At 53.9% G+C, this 15933-nt stretch overlaps 3 protein-coding genes across 3 annotated transcripts; 1 reads left to right on the top strand and 2 right to left on the bottom strand.

Moving 5' to 3' along the window:
* Positions 1 to 275: 275 nt before the first annotated feature.
* Positions 276 to 3059, bottom strand: NGA_0396400 (exported nucleotide-binding protein; the record flags this gene model as incomplete). The annotated part of the gene is made up of 1 exon (XM_005854974.1): positions 276 to 3059. One exon carries the CDS (start codon positions 3057 to 3059, stop codon positions 276 to 278), a length of 2784 nt encoding a protein of 927 aa, XP_005855036.1.
* A 1118-nt stretch (positions 3060 to 4177) lies between these two features.
* NGA_0396300 (cell surface) lies at positions 4178 to 9106 on the bottom strand. Its single transcript, XM_005854973.1, has 2 exons — positions 6813 to 9106; positions 4178 to 6661 (listed from the first exon to the last, which is right to left on the bottom strand). Exons 1-2 carry the CDS (start codon positions 9034 to 9036, stop codon positions 4563 to 4565), a joined length of 4323 nt encoding a protein of 1440 aa, XP_005855035.1. The 5' UTR covers positions 9037 to 9106; the 3' UTR covers positions 4178 to 4562.
* Positions 9107 to 11202: 2096 nt separating this feature from the next.
* NGA_0396700 (uncharacterized protein) lies at positions 11203 to 11746 on the top strand (the record flags this gene model as incomplete). The annotated part of the gene is made up of 3 exons (XM_005854977.1): positions 11203 to 11321; positions 11410 to 11500; positions 11681 to 11746. 3 exons carry the CDS (start codon positions 11203 to 11205, stop codon positions 11744 to 11746), a joined length of 276 nt encoding a protein of 91 aa, XP_005855039.1.
* Between the last annotated feature and the right edge of the window lie 4187 nt (positions 11747 to 15933).

The following is a 15933-nucleotide window of genomic DNA, read 5'->3' as shown; positions in this document are numbered from 1 at the left end:
GAGCACTTCGTGCTTTCGGGTCTGCCGCATGCTTATTTACTTAATTAATTATTCCCGTGAGTTCGAGACCGGGTTCCAAAGACCACCTTCCGAGAACGTCACAGTCGAGTTCATGTACACTTCCGCGCTACCCGTGCTGTGGGAAATTGGTGGTAGTCCAGGCAATCTTCCGTGAAAAGAGACGGCGCTGCACCGGCTTGCTCTTTTTCCGTGAGAGCCAGACCCCGCGGGACGTCAGGCACAAGGTAGACATCCCCCTACAATTCCCCCCCTCCTCAAGGCCCCCCTTCCTCCTCCCTCTCCAACGATAGCTCCTCCAGGGTCAAGGAGACCGGCAGCTGTCTCTCAGAGACTGGCGTCCCTCTTGTCTCTGGCGTGGCCTTCCGGTCTTCGGGAAGCTCCTTCCCGTCCTGTCTGGCCTGCTCCTTGCGTGCCCGCAGCCATTCCATATCTCGCCGGTCGTTCTCTGCCCGGATCACGCGATCCCTCTTGTATTGACGGTACCCCATTACCCCCATCAAAGCCACCAAGCCCAGGAGGCATACCACAAGACTTATACCCAACACGTTCTTGCTCGGTGGGTCCTTAGTCTGAGGCTCCTTCTTCGACCCGTCCTTGAGGATAAGGGTGGTGGAGTTGGAGGGCTTCGCTCTAGGACTCTCTTTGGGGACCATCTCTTGAGGACTCGCGGTGGGGCTGGGAGTGGGCACCGGCGCAGAGGTCACGTTCAAGCTACAGATCAAGCTGGACGGGATGGTTCGCCGGCCGGAGCGGAGTGTGAGGTTGCCCCTGGCCACCTGGGCCAAGCTGTCTTGCACGTGTGCGGCATCCGCATCGGAGGAGCATTGCAAGGCGAAACGAAGGTGGATTTTGGGGGCCTCGGGGTTGGCACAGGCATCATCGGGGAGTACACGCTGATTCAAGAGGACACGGCGCCGCCGATCGCTGCCCAGACGACTGACAGGGAGGCTGACAAAGGACGTGACATACGGCTTCACTACGTTGTAGGTGGCGGTCTGCAAGGCCGAGACGTCCGTGGTCGGGCCCGCATAGACCATGTCCACGTCCCAGCCTCGCAGGACGTCGTCCCCGCCTGAGGCCACCTTGCCCCTGCCCAAAAGGGAGAGGAGAGCGGCGTCGTCGTTGGTCGTGCCTGGTGGCAAGGGGTAGATGGCCGCCTGGCTTCCGGTCGTGGCGGTGACGTCCGAGTAGGTAGCAGTCTCGCTGGAACCATACAGAGGGTCTTGGCCCAGGGGGCGGCTGGGAGTTGGGGCCCAGGTGAGTCGGAAGCGTGGAGGGCGTCCCGTGGGGGCATGGGTGGGGATCCGGACAGGGGTTCGACTGGTTTCAGATTCGGGCATAGGATTGTCCGCGGGAGAGGCTACCGGCCCTGAGGTCGGGGGAAGACTCTGTGCTGGGGTCGTGGCGGAGGGACGCGCGACATTCGTGTCGGTCGCCTTGGGAGAGGAGCTTGATGGGCTTGAGGGGCTATCGGGGTCGTAGGACGTCTCCTGCGGAGTGGGAGGCAACGGCGCAGCAGCGGAAGAGGCTGAATCCGAACTCGGCGAGAACAGGTTCCCCGAAAACCACCCACTATTCTTGGACGAAGCCTTGGTGGAGGTTGACTTCCCAAAAATTTTCTTTCGCTTCTTCGTTCTCTGGGCAGTCGCAGGCTGATTGGGTCCGGCGAGTGTGGACACTGGAGCCTCTGATCCCATTACGGCGCGGCCCACAAAGCCATCCACATCCGTTCCCGGGGAGTCCAGGGCCTGTCCTCCCAAGACCAAGCTTCCTTTGCTGTAATTACCAGCAAGATAGACATTGTTTTCTGCGTCCACCCCAACGGTCGCGACGGAGTATGCGCCCCGCTTTCCTTCACCTCCGAAGGAACGATCAAAGAGGATGGTGCCATCCTCTGCTTGCAGGCGCGCCACGTAGATATCACCGGCATCGGAACCAATTGAGATCAGCCCTCCGTTTGCACCGAAAGGTGTGTCCTTTGTTGTCGTCCCAGAGATGTACAAGAAGCCCAAATAGTCCACGACGATCGACGCGGGCGCCGGGACTGCTTTCACCCATTGGATGCTTCCAGTTTTAAGACTCAGGCTGATCAAACCCGCCGACTTTCCGTCGCTGCGCGCCAAAATGCTGCGACCCAAGAAATTTCCCGTGATAAACAAGGACTCACTCGCTTCATCCGCGGCTACTTGTAAGGGCGGAGATGATGCAATCTCTCCGACCTCCTGGCCCCACATGACATGCCCATAAATACTGTCCAGGCGTGCGAGGAAACCAGTGGGATCCGCCCGCCGCTTGTTCGGATTTTCGCTCCGAAGGACGGACATCTCGTCGAGGGTAAGGACGTCGGAGTAGAAGTATCCCGTGATCAGGAGCGCCGAGGATTTGGGTAGAATGGCCATGTCCGTATTGACGTCGTCTCGATCCCCAGTGAACGTAACGCCCGACATCAAATCGCCCGTGCGATAGGAATAGTGATCCACATAAATATCCAAGGAGCCTTTCTTGAACAATCCATCACCCCCTTTTTTCTTGCCCATCAGTTCCCCGCTCCCTCTGCCATCATCAGTGTCGTCATCCTCGAGCCCTGCCGAGAACTTCGACCCAAAGTTGGACTCGTTCTCTTCCGATACCGGTGGTTCACCCGGAAAGCTACCACTTAAAAACAGGCAATCACGGGCAGCATCAACTACTATGCTACCAACATCGCTGTCCCCCGTCTGTGTGACCCAAATGACCGTACCTTCAGCATCTACGCGCATCAAGTATGTGTTGTATTCGGGTTCGTCAGCAAGGCCGTAGATCAAGTTGTACACCGGGGGGCCTGCGTCGCCAAAGGTAAGCACCTCCGACTGGAAGGTGCCTGTAAGAAACACGTTGCCACCATCTGGATCCACCACCACGTCCTGTACGACATCGTCCATATCGCCCCCAAAGACGAATGCCCACTCCAAGTCTCCCGACGAATCGATTTTTGCGAGGAAACTGTCCGCGGAGGGGTCGGCCGATTGGCCGGTTTTGCCTTGATTTTTGAAAGTCATATTACCAATTTGAATAGATTCCGCATGAAAATCTCCCACTACGTAGGCATTCCCCACTTTGTCCACCGCCATGGCCTTTGCTGTGTCGTCCCATTTTTTACCACTTATGCGGAGCGCATAGCCGGCTACCGCCTGAGCCTGCGTCGCACCTAAACCCAAAACTAGGATGAAAACACTAGCAATTAACCCATGCTTGCGTGGTGGCGCCGTTGGCCGCATAAAATGGCTGATCAATCGAGGAACGGAATGATTCCTCGTTGAATGTGTACGACTGCCAGGGATCTTGTTATTCGAATAAAACCTTATATAAGGCCCCTGTACCTTTTTGTATGAGCACATATGTCATGAGGAAACAAACATAAAGGAGGAGTTTTTGGGGATGTACAATGATACTTATCCACCGTACTTCGGCAGATCCTAGCCCGCACACACGAAGAGTGACTTCAGAGTACATGCAGTAAGCCGCCCTGATGATTTTTCTCCCCTTATCCGTATTCGCTTGTAGTATATTAAAGTCATAATTATTAGCACAAAAGCCGATTGAATCATGTGAAACTCCACTTTCAAGAGTTATCCCCGCCTCTTCGAGCGTGCACAGGCTCTGTTTCCGATACGACAAGTGTCGATGTCATCGTATAAGCAGTATCCATACAATTAAACTTGCATGAGAGGTAGAATTCAGTGCCAATAACACAAGAAAGCCTTTTTTTACCAATAAGTGAACCTATAATTGGTACTTCGTCCATGGTTCGCTCTCACTGAATGAACATAAGCTGGTGGAGCCAGGGGACCGTTGAGATCTAGGCAGTCGCCCGTTTAAAATTTTCAAAAATTCAAGCAACTTGCGTGGCTCAAGTAGAATGCCCTTGAAAGTTCTCACACGCCGTGTCTTTCGAAACAAGATTCAATACGCTTCAAAACTTTGTTTTTATATAGAAATAGAATAAGGATTGGTCGTGGATGTGACGAAACCGGTGTTACCAAGCTTGTTAATTGAAAACCCGGTCATCAAGGTGCTCTGAACGAAAAAGCGACAGTGCGCACAGATATGGGGCGCAGACAAGACAGACACTTATGGGCCTTCGAAAAAATCAATATTAGACTTGAACAAGTACTACTACTAGGATTGCTTATATTGATTTGAGAAATAGAATTGTATTTGTTACATGGATGGCATACAGACAGGATAACTTCTTGATGACCTCCTTGCCTCCTCTTACTGGTGGCTGACTCACACATGCCTTCAAATTTATGCATAAATCATCAGAACTGCACAACAAATTTATGCGGTAATCGTACGTACTGCCAACTATGAAGAACGCTACCGAACCAATAAGCTTGCTTCATTCCCAGCCTCGACGACGACACAAAACCAAGCTAGCATTACACCTTACTTTTCCCCCAGGTGCTATCTATTCCTCCACTATTTTCTTACTGGTTCCTCGAATGTAGTGGTATAAGAAAAGCATGCAAGTCTTACCATGGATTCATTGGCTCTTTCTTTTACCGCGAGGGTCTTGAAGGAGCATGCGGGGGGCTGGATCCTTGCATCCATTTTTCTTTCTCTTGAGCCAGAACCGTAGCATAGCGTAGCTTTAGCTCATTTTTTTGAGCAAGCATTGCGGCTTCATGTTCTTGCTGCCACCGCACTCGTTCACCATCCAATTCCGTCTCCCACTGAGCCCGTGCGTCGACAAGGCTTGTGGAGTCCACCCCGGCCCCTGATAACGCCTGAGCAAGGCTTTTGGCATGCTCCTCCGTCAATTTTTTCCGTTGTGCTGCCAAAGAGGCTTGTAATGCCGTCGAGTGCTCTTGCTTGGCGACTTCGCGTTCCGAAGCCAAAGCAGCCGCCAGGCTCGCGGCGTGCTCCGCCACCCATTTCTCTCGCTCTACGTCTATCACCGCTCGTATTCCTGCAGGATGGTTGGGGTCAAGAATACTACGCTGTACATTAAGACTTTGAGCATGCTCCTTTTCCCATGCGGCACGTTTCTCCTCCATGGCTTCTTGAGCTTCTTGGCGCCATTTCTCTCGTTCCTGCATCAAGGCCTGGCCGTAACGTTGTTTCAGCGTGTTTTTCTGCGCAAAGAGCTCGGCCTCCCGCTCCTGTCTTCCCTTTTCTTTTTCCGCGGCCATGGCTGCTTTCAAAGCGGTTTCGTGCTCCTTGGTCAGCTTCTCCCGTTCTGTCAATATGGCAGCTGTCGTTGCCCCGGCCAAATCTCCCGACGACGCTGCGCTCAGCGAAGCCAGGAGTGATGCCTTCTCGCGTTCCCATTTTTGCATCTCCTCCGTAAGTGTGGTGGCATATCGAAGCTTGAGGGACTTTTTCTGGGCGGCCAAGGCTTCAGCTTGCTCTGTCTCCCACTGTTTCCTCTCCTTCTCCAAAAGAGTTGCCACGTCCACTCTCCCTTCTTCTTTACCCTGTCGTCTCTTAGCCTCCGATGCGGCCCTTGCCACGGCCGCTGCGACGGCAGTTTCTTGCTCCTGGCGCCATCGGGCTTCCGCCTCGGCCAGGCGGGACTCATGCTCCTCCTCTAAACGACGACGTTCTGCATTGACAGCGTCCGCCAAAATTTGGTCGGATCCAGCCTCTTTTGTATCCATTCGCTCCTCCGCTTGCCATTTCTTCTTCTCACGGGTGATCGCAGCAGCGATGATCCTGTCCCGTTCTCGTTCCCAGCTCTCCTTCTCGAAAGGCAAGGCTTCCCTTTTCCCTTGGGCCACATGACGGCGGACGGCAGCGAGCTCTTCAGAATGCTCCAGCTTGAGGCGATCGGCCTCCTCCTTGACAGCGTGCGCTAGGGCCGCCTCGTGCTCTATCTTTAGCCTTCCTCGCTCCGCGGCCAGTACGGTTTGGTGTCGAGCGCGCCAACGTTCCTTCTCTGCCTCCAATTGGCGCGTTAACTCTTCCGGGGAGGCAATGGCTCCACTCCCCGTGGCGGAAAGGGACGCCCTTGTTTTCGGTGTGAGGCCTTTGAAGCCCGTAAAAAATGATCGCGGCGGCTGAGATTGTGGCTCTGTGACCCGTGCAGGGCGTTGCAATCGGCGACTTTGAACGACATAGAACACGCCCACTGAGAGCATGACACCAAGGAGGCCCAAGACTATCCCCATGATGAGACTGAATGCCTGGATACCTTTCTTGTCTTGGCAGGCAGCGCCATCTGCGCCCATGGTTTCGACCCCCGATGTCGCTGGGACCATTTGAGGGGCCGCGAAGCTGTCGTCCGCCTGGATCAAGGGGGAGGCCGAAAGTGCGCTGTAGCTGACGCTGCACAGGACTGTGTTGTCGAAGATGTTCCTGCCGCTGTCCATGGCAGACACGCCATTGATCATATCCTCCAATAGGTTTAAAATTTTGGCCGTGGCAGCTCTATTTTTGGCTTCGATGTAAAACGGAAGGCTGAACTTGGCGGTCTTGGTGTCGGTGCACCGATTGACTCTCAGCGATCGCTCGTAGGAACGTCCGTCGCGTGTTTGAGATGCTTGATACTCGAGCTCCTGGAGGGACAAGGTGGACGCTGGAGTGATCGGGGAGGAACCGGCCATGCGGCGCCGGTTCAGGGCGGCCACGCTGGGAATGAAGGTGGCGTAAGACGTAGCTGTTTGCACCGGTAAAAAAATTGGGCATCAAGAATAGATGGGGAAAAAGTTATAATCACCGAGTAGGAAAGTCACACAAGTGTCTGGCGTGTTCTCCCCCCTGCTGCCCCCATTTCTCCCCGCCATCCCGTCCGCCCCAGGCTTCCTTACCGTACGGCCGAAACAGCTGGTACAATGACCGTTGAAATTCCAAAATGGTGGTCTGAGACCCAGCGTACGTCAATACCATGTCAACATTGGTCCCTGCAACCGCAGCACTGCTCCCGCTCGTGTCCAGAAGCGTGGGCAACGTGCCAGAGGAGAGACTGTCGATACTCAAGGGCGTGACGGGCGCCTTGGTGGGCGACAACGTGTTTCGCACCGGAACCGGTTCCTGAGTGGGCATCCGCGTCGGCCTCTGGGTGGGCGGGAATGACGGGGCTGGGGTGTTGGACTGGGCGGTGGGGGACATTGTCGGGCGAGGGGTAGGACGAGAAGTGGGGGCGCGGGTAGGGCGCCGGGTCGGGGCCTTGGTAGGAGGCTTGGTCAGCAAGGCCTGCGCTTTGGCCCATTCGACGGTGGTGGGCGAATGCGTGGGGGACGGTGTGGTAGGCCTGCGGGTAGGGGCCATGGTAGGCACCGGGACCTTCTGAGGGGCGGCCGTTCGACCGGGAAGAGGGTGAGCGACGCGACCGAAGAAGCCGTCAATGTTTCCCGACCCCGGCGTGGAGAGCATGGTGTCTGCGAACTTGATGGCACCCCCGGTAAAATTGCCCGCCCAGTACACATTGCCAGCCGGGTCAACGGCCAGGTCGTTCACCGTATACTTCCCCGTGCTCCCGCCTCCAAACCGCTCCACTTGAACGACTTCCCCCTGGCTGTGGCCGTCCATGCGCGCCAAATACATGTCACCGTTGGCACTTCGGGCAATCAGGTTGGGGATGTCGTAGGAAAACGACACAGACGCCTTGAAGGTGCCTGCCACGGTGATAGCACCCGTGTAGTCCACACCGACCTGCTGGGGCGGCGGCAGACCTTTCACCCACACGATCTCGCCCGTGTTCGCGTTCATGCGCACCAGGGAAGGGAAAAGAGAGCTTCCGATCCGTCCCGCCGTCGATTCCATCAAGGCCATCATCTCAGGCGAGCCAAAAGTCCCTGTCACGTACAACATCGTCCACGGTGCCGTGGTCCGGGTGCTGTCAACGGCCAGCCGCAAGGGATTCGAGCCCAGCGCCAGCCCCAGGGTCTTCCCCCATACCACCAGCTTTCCCGTCGGGTCGAGCTTTGCAACGAAGCCGTAGTGGTCGCCCGGTAAGGGGCTGTCCGTGTTGGTCAATGCCAGGTTGGGGGCAAGCCGGACGCGGCCTGATTCGGAGAATCCGGTCACGAATGGAGTCGTCGTCCCTGCCTCCAGCACCAGGTCCGTGGGAATTTCATCCAAGTCGCCAGTAAAGACCGTGCCATCCACCAGCTCGCCCGTCACCGAAGAATAGTAGTCCACGTACATGTCTGTGGAATAGCCGTCGTCGGGCGCAGGTGTTGCAGTCCCCTCCTTATGGAATGGGTTCTCAGCCCAGATACTGGTGGACGGGCTTCCTCCCGCTTGCTCCACCGGTCCCGTTTCCTCCGGCCCACCGTCGTCGGTCATGTCGTCATCGACCACACCAAGTGGAAGGGATGATTCCAAGGCTTTCCACGTATCGTCGTCGTTTCTCGTGGCCAGGTAGGACGGAAAGGTGCCTGTCACGTACACGCGCTGAGAGTCCGAGTCCACAGACACGCTGGCAATGTTCTTATCCCCGGTTTGGGTGCGCCAGAGGACTTTCCCCGCCGAGCTTACTTTGACGATGAAAACATTGGTTGGTAACGTGTCGGCGTCGTATATGATATTTTCCAGGACGTCGTCGTTTGTCTCGCTCCCGACGGGGGAAAAGGATATCTTGGGAGACTTGAAAACACCTACCACATAAGCAGAGGCCCCGGAGGGGTCCATCGCTACGTCAACCACGACGTCATCATGATTTCCACCCCAGTTTGCAGCCCAGTTTAGGGAACCATCGGCCTTGAAGTGGGCCACAAAGACGTCCGACGTGCCTGGCGGGCCCTGATTGGCCAGGGTTGCGGTGTCCGCCACCGTCACACTTTCGGAGCGAAAGCTACCTGCAACAATCGCATTTCCGTCCGCATCAATCGCAAGCGTTTGAACTGTATCTTCTTCATTATTTGAGCTTGCGATTTTGGTCGCGTAAAGCGGTAAAGTCTCTCCCTGGGCCTTGCCCGCCTCGGCGAGAAAAATAAATATGACAATGGCTATCAGGAAGCCAAATCGCCATGAGAAGGACACGGCGAAAAAACGAGGCTCACGCGACCGCTGCAGCCAAGCCTCTACCATTTTCGGTAAGGTTGCTCTTTTTCAATTATTTTAATCTCTGATTAGACCAGGACGCCCCGATATGTCGCAGAGAGCATGAGATACCTCTCTGAAGAAAAAACAGGAGTGCAGAGGCCGCCGGGTAAGCGCTCTCCTATGATTAGTTATAATATTTGACCAGGAAAGCGAAGAGGATGTATGAATAAAAAGAGTGGATGGTTGGACACAGAAATGCCTCCAGCCAATAAACGCGGAAACGAGGAGCTACTTCTCAGAGAAGCGTCAACTGGCCTCAACGGTAAATTTGAAAATCCAAATTTAACTTGCGGTTAAGGATTGAGCATGTTTTTACAATCTAAAGAATAATAAATTGCTTCATAGGTAGCCAGACATGTTATTGAAGAAAAATATTTTATTGTTTTTGCTGAAGCATGCTTACTGGGATGGCCGAACGGGGCTTGGGCCCCACCTTTTCGATCTTTTCCGGTGCATTAGGAAGTCGTTGCAAGGATGGAAGCCACCCGGTTGGGGCTCCAGGCGATGGACTTGCAGAAAGCAGATAGAGAAAACACCTGAACGAGATCATCGACACTGATATAGGCGTCATCGAGTCTGATGAATTGGTTTTTCCTCCCCCAAAACGCTATCGTTGCTTTCTTTGAAAAATCACGTTACTCAAGAAAGATGGAAAGCCAGCCGCCCGAGTGATGGAAGATAAAAATGAAGAGCATATCGCGAGTGCATTAGATGCAACATATTATGTGTATCTCAGCGATTTTAATGCATCAGGCTATTTTTATTGGGGAAGTTTTCTCGCTGTCGTCTGAGCGTGTTATCAAAAAACTTCTTCTTCTTCAGATCCTAATTCCGGCAATATAATTATAGATGAGAAAAACCTTTTCAGTAAAGTAGTCCAGCAAAACTGAGAAATTAAATCTTGTATGACTTATGTATGACATGAAAAGATATACGAGATGCTGTAGTACTATGGAGGAATATATTGAATGAGTGATGTGATAAGGACATACTTGAACATATTTTGCAAAATCTATCGTTGGGGTGAACCAAAATATCTTACTTTTTCATGTCATTTCTAATAATCTTTTGACGTCGAGCAAATTTCTCTGTGGGGTACGCCGTGAAAATGAAAACAGTACATTTGAGAGAGAGAAAACAGAGAGTGTGATGCGTCGCACCGGGCTTTGTGCATACCGCTGTTCAGAATGGCCTAGAGCATTGTAATCATACTTGACATTTGTCGAAAGAATGGCTTGAATTCGCCTGTTTCCTGCCTTTGACGTACTTTTTCTGGTTATTCGACATATCATCCTGGCGTTCCTGGAACCAAAAAAAACTTCCATCTCGGCGGCCTTTGGGTATGAGACTCTCGAGCGAACCCGCCATCTGATCTGTCAATTATCTTCATTCAGTTTACATGATCAGAGTAATTTAATATTATTAGCTACGCATGGAACAGATGGATATATTGAGGCGTTGTGATTTCCATCTTTTAGATATCCAGCTTTAAAATATCCTTAAAAGCTAGTAGTCTCTTTCTCAATGGATTCGAAAAATACGTGACGGTTCCCAGGTCCCGAAACATATATATGTACATTTTTAGACGTAGACGTTAGAGTCTGTGGTGCCCGTTCCTTCAAATGACGGAAGGAAAGAGCCTTTTCAACCATGTTTGGCATGAGTTCTAGCGCGCTTAAACTAAAATACAACTCTTGTAATTCACAATAAAGTTCGGAAGGCGACAGATCCATTAAGTGACTCAAGTTACAATGTATGCCACTCAATCAGAAAAAAAAGGGAAAAAAACAGGCGAGCACTTCTGCAAAATTTCAGAACCCGCCATGTGCCAACAACAGGAACTAATCCTTTCTAGTCAGACTTACCACGGCGCCTGAAGCCAGCTTTCGTTTACTTCACCTTGCAATCACGTCCGGTAGGGTAAATTGTGATTTTTTAAATATCAACAATGTCCCACCGCAATTGGGTTGTCGCATGGCATGTCGCAAGTGGAAGTTCGCAACAGGGTTTCCGAGTTTCGACCTCCTATCGCGAAAATTAACTGAAGGGCGAGGATACAGCTGTTACGGAGGAACAACGATTGCAAAAAATAGAGGTAGTCCAAGCTCATAAAAAGCCGGGAAAGGCTGGACTCACTTTTACAATGCACAGATGGTCGACGAAGAGGGTGGACATCCTGGCCTTAGTGGAGCTCAGCAAGCATTTCCAGGGTTAGAAGCTCTCCTTACAGTCCCTTTCTCCTTCATCGCCAAATACACGCACAACAAAAAGTACGTCGCGGGCGCCGAGGATGGTAAATTCGACGCGTGTCGCGTTCACATCCATCACATTTGACCTTGTTGATTGTTTGGGACACAGGGAGGCGGAGGCCCTGGTTCAGATTTCCCTCCTAGCCGTCCGTCTGGATTCTCTGCTGGACTCCCTCCGTGTCGCAGCCGATCATGCTGCGGTATGTCATCAGTGTCCTCCCTCTTCTAAGCCCCCCCCCAAAGTCTCCACGCACTTAAATTTCCCTGACTTTCTGTGCGCTTGTCTACCACTGCTTCAACCCCCATTGTGCCCACTGCCTTCCTTCCCTCCCAGCGCGCCCGCGACTCCTCCTCTCGTCTCCTCTCCCTCTGCAAGGAAGACCCTCGCGTCACCGCCCTCCTCCCCTTACTGGACCAGCTTCAACTCCAACGTCGGCACGACCTGACCGCCTATCAAGAAGAGGTGAGACAGTGCACGCTCGCCCTGGAACGGCACAAGGAATTGCTGGGGTGGTCTGCGGGCACACACAGCAGCACCGCGGAGCAAGTAGGGGAGATGATGCCTGTCTTGGCGGACGCGGCCATGAAAATGTGAGGGACTTGGCGAAGAGCCGGGTCGGAAAGGGGGTGATGGGATGGGAAGGAGGGTAGCATAAAGGAGACAGGGAGGGAGGAGAAGCAACAAAGGAAAGGAGCGTGAAAATGCGGAAGGTGGGGAGGAGCCTCTCCATGCAGCAATCATGCCCCCTTTTAACTTTCCCGCCGCACGTTCCCTTAGCTTCAAACATCTACTCGTTGCCTGAGTGAACACCCCTTCCCTCCATCCCTCCCTCTCCTCCCTCCAGGTCCCTCCTCTGCGTCGAGATGGTGGCCCGTCTCGACACCTTGTTGCAGGGCCGCACGTCACTCTACCGCGCCTGCCGTCGACGCCCTACCGATCTCCTTTCCTCCACCCCTTCCTGGATCACCATGGCCGACTTTGTGCGGGACATTGTCACGCGTGATACCCCCCCCGGGGGCCCTCCCCCTCCGTCCCTCGCCCAAACCTCTCCCGTGCCCGCCCGCACCGATGGCCCAGAAAGTGCTTCTTCTCCGTCGCTGCAGGCGTCCTGCGAGGCGTCATCGAGCCAAACCACGGCAGGAAGGGAGGAAGGGAAGGAAGCAGGGAGGAGAGGCGGGAGGGAATGTCCAGGGAAGAAGCGTGTAGGAGGGTCGGAGGCGGGAGGGGAGGAGGAGAAGAGCTGGGAGGGAGCCGGCGTGAACTCGCGCAGGAGCAAGAGAATAGCCAGGGGAGGTGATGAGGATGGCAACCGAATAGGTGGAAATGGAGACGGTGGGTCGTGGGAGAGGGGGTGGGAGGGGAAGAATGTGGTCGGAGGAGAGGCTCCAGCGTTGGAGGAAGCGAGGGAGGTCGGGAAGGAGGGAGGGGAGGAAGTCTGGGTTGGGGGGAGTCTCGGGGGCCCGGGGGAGGGAGGGCAGGAAGGAGGGACTCAGGTCTCCGAGTCTCGGACGGCGTGGAGCGAGGGCGAGGCGGAGGAGGAGGGAAGAAAAGAAAGCAAAGAGGGACGGGTCAAGGACACAGCCGAGCAAGGACGTGTGGGCAAGGAGGGATCAGTCTCGGATCGGTGTTTCTCGTCCCGTGGGAAGGCCCTTCCCTTCCGCTTGGCTGGTGCCGAGGGTAGCGACCTAGCCGCCGGTCAAGTGAGTGAACAAAGGGAGGAGAGGGTGGACACGGAGGCGTCGCGCGACCTGGGCGGCATTGGGAGGGACGTGCAGGGGAAGGGCCATCAGAACAGGGACGATAAGGGAGAAGGCAGGGAAAGGGGGGGTGAGGTACAGGTTTTCGACGAAGCTGAAGCGGTTGATGGGCTCGATACGGCGGGTCTGAGCACTGGGGATATGATATGTCCCACGAAAATAGTGTCGTGCGAAGAAGAGAGGGCTGGGGCGCCCGAGGACAGTGAGGGGGGCACCCCTTCACAGTGAGAAGGGGACCTCGGTAGGTGAGTTTAGACGAAGGAAAAAATGCGTGAGTTCGAAGCAACGTGGGCACCTCACGCGTCAATGTTTGTCTCCTTGTTCATTTGGCCACGAATGGTAGATTTCTCCCTTTATGCAATATTACTGAGTCTTTGATGTTGGAAAACTGCCTGTTGGCCCATTTCTTGTCCGAGGCCGGCTGGAAAATGCTGGGATCACAGCCACACGTTCCAATATGCCCTACCTTGAGAGGGAAATGTCTTTGTATACTTTGTCACACAACACCTCCACGAACCCAAAGAAAAACTTAAAAAACATGTGCATTTCATGCTATGGCGACTCGCGAGCGTTACTGGTTCCTGTCACGTGAGCTGTGCATTTCTATACGCCCTCCGGCCTACTAGCGAGTATCTTCCTCGTGAGGTCGCCCCTCTTCGTTGCTGAGTCTTAACGAGCAAATAGTCCGCCCGTCCTTCCAAAACCGTCCTACCCTATCTAAAAGAAAATCATCCTAGTGATTTAGCCCGATATCAATGCCCAACGAAAGATATGGCTCACGTGTGCAGCCCTCAAGAAATCGAAAAGGCGCTATCCCTTGACTACCCATGCAGTTTCGGGGAGACGTCTGGGCAGAGTATCTAGGAGTGTAACAGCGTCAAGCCATTGCTTATTGGCGCATTGAATGCCGTGAACGTGTATAAAATTGTCAAGTAGGTGACAAAAATGCAAAAATGCAGTGATTACTACACTGCGGCTCAAAAAACAGATGAAAATGGAACAGTTTTGTTACGTCGTATCAGGCGGGGCCGAAAAATGTGGGCAAGTGCAACAACGATCTCGATCTTTTTTGCGAGTGCATGTGTTACCCTTGCTGCAAATAACTTGGCTTCATGCAATCCAACCCGTTTGTGTGTCTCATTCCTTTGCAACTCTCTTTCTCCTTGTGTTTTCTTTTCTCTCCTGCCATGCACATGTTTGTGACCTTTTCAGATGTAATGTACGCCGGCGTACAATTTACCCGCGTGCTGTGCCAGGTGTAGCTGAGATGGCGTTACCCTCAATGGGAGTTGTAACACTTTTCTATCAATGCACGCGACCTCACTGCTCTTTGAACCACCATGGCATCATTTTTTCCTTTGCTAGTTATTCTTGTCTTGGGGGCACGTACTGATGCCTTCTTTGTCCATCACCCCTATCGACAGAAAGCTTTCTGGCCACGCGCCCTGCATATATCTTTTTCCTCAGAACACCATGAAGATCTTCACGACCTCTGCAGCATGCCTGGCCCTCATGATGGCCCCCTTGTCCCTGATCAAGGCTGCCACAAGCATGGAAGACCTTGAGAAGATGGAGTCCTGGAGCTACATCCACGTGAGTAGTTTTTCTCATTCGTAGTGTTTTCTTTCACGATCGCTTTGGCCTGCCATCCTGGATACGATCTTCCGGTTGGGCCTGTTCCGTATCTCCTCACTTTCTGGCATATTGTGCCATGGATTGCCTGTAAGCATACAGATCAATGGCGTATGTTACACATAAGTGGTAGTCCGTGACGTAGGAGTGTGTCATTGGTTGGGTGGGCCGTGAGACCTTCCGTCAGAAATCCCATGTGTTCTGTGGAGGAAGACACGCCTTGTCCTCACCCTGCATGGCTTCAATTCTTACAGAATGTGAACTACGCACCCTGTGACGACGCGGACGCCAAGTCTTTCGGGTGCTGCGGGAAGCCCGAAGACGGGAAGGAGCGATGCGGTCCCGACAACTGGATCCATATCAATGAGACCACGACCACCACCTGCGCCAACGTGAAGGGAAACCAACAGAGGTCCGCCCGGTGTCCTTGTCATTATACCACCTTGTGTATTTTTTATCCATTCCTCCTTCTTCGCATGTCCTTCGACAAATGCTCCCTGCATAATCCCTCTCATCCTCCCTAATGTCATTGTGAACCTCCACTTCCCCGCCTTCCAGCCCCATCAACATCCAAACCGTGGGCACCACCCTCACGCCCATGGACAAGGCGGACGGGACCATGTCCTTCTCCGGGCACACGTGCGAAGCCTTCATTGAGTTCAAGGAGGGGACGTGGGAGGTGGTTATCCCTGACACGTGCACCTTCCAAGCCAAGATCGGGGGCACCGACTACAAACTCCTCCAGTTCCACTTCCACAACGCGGAGCACTCCATCAACTTCTCCTACATGCCGCTGGAGGTCCATCTCGTCCACGCCAAGGTAGACAGTCCCAAGGACATCGCCGTCCTCTCCGTCTTCCTCGCGCCCGGGGCCTCCTCCACGTTCTTTGAGACCCTGCAGGCGAACGAGGCGCAGGCAGACCCCGACCACCCCGACCTGGCCACCAAGAACAAGATCAACGCCTACGACATCCTCCCCGAGGACCACTCCTTCTGGCACTACGTGGGCTCCCTCACCACCCCTCCCTGCCAGACCGAGAAGGGACAGTCTGTGAACTGGTAGGTATCCGGCCCGCGAGATTGGGGGGCGATGCTCTCTTTTTCTCCTTCCTTCTACATCTTTCCGTTCGAGACTTCCGAATCTTCTTTCGTAGAAGACACTAGGCACGGCGATGCGCTCGAGTTTGTAGGCGAAGCCCACGCACATTGCCACATGTCCTCATTGTTCCCCCCGTCCCCCCCC

This window comes from Nannochloropsis gaditana, assembly GCF_000240725.1.
Source record: "Nannochloropsis gaditana CCMP526 unplaced genomic scaffold scaffold331, whole genome shotgun sequence".
Classification (NCBI taxonomy): domain Eukaryota; class Eustigmatophyceae; order Eustigmatales; family Monodopsidaceae; genus Microchloropsis; species Microchloropsis gaditana.
This window is presented reverse-complemented; position numbering and strand designations above follow the sequence as displayed.

Coding starts and splice junctions, on each gene's coding strand:
- NGA_0396300 (XM_005854973.1), bottom strand. CDS start 9,036: ATGGTAGAGGCTTGGCTGCAGCGGTCGCGTGAGCCTCGTTTTTTCGCC. Junction 6,662..6,812: donor CCAGCTGTTTCGGCCGTACG/GTAAGGAAGCCT, acceptor CGGTGCAAACAG/CTACGTCTTACGCCACCTTC.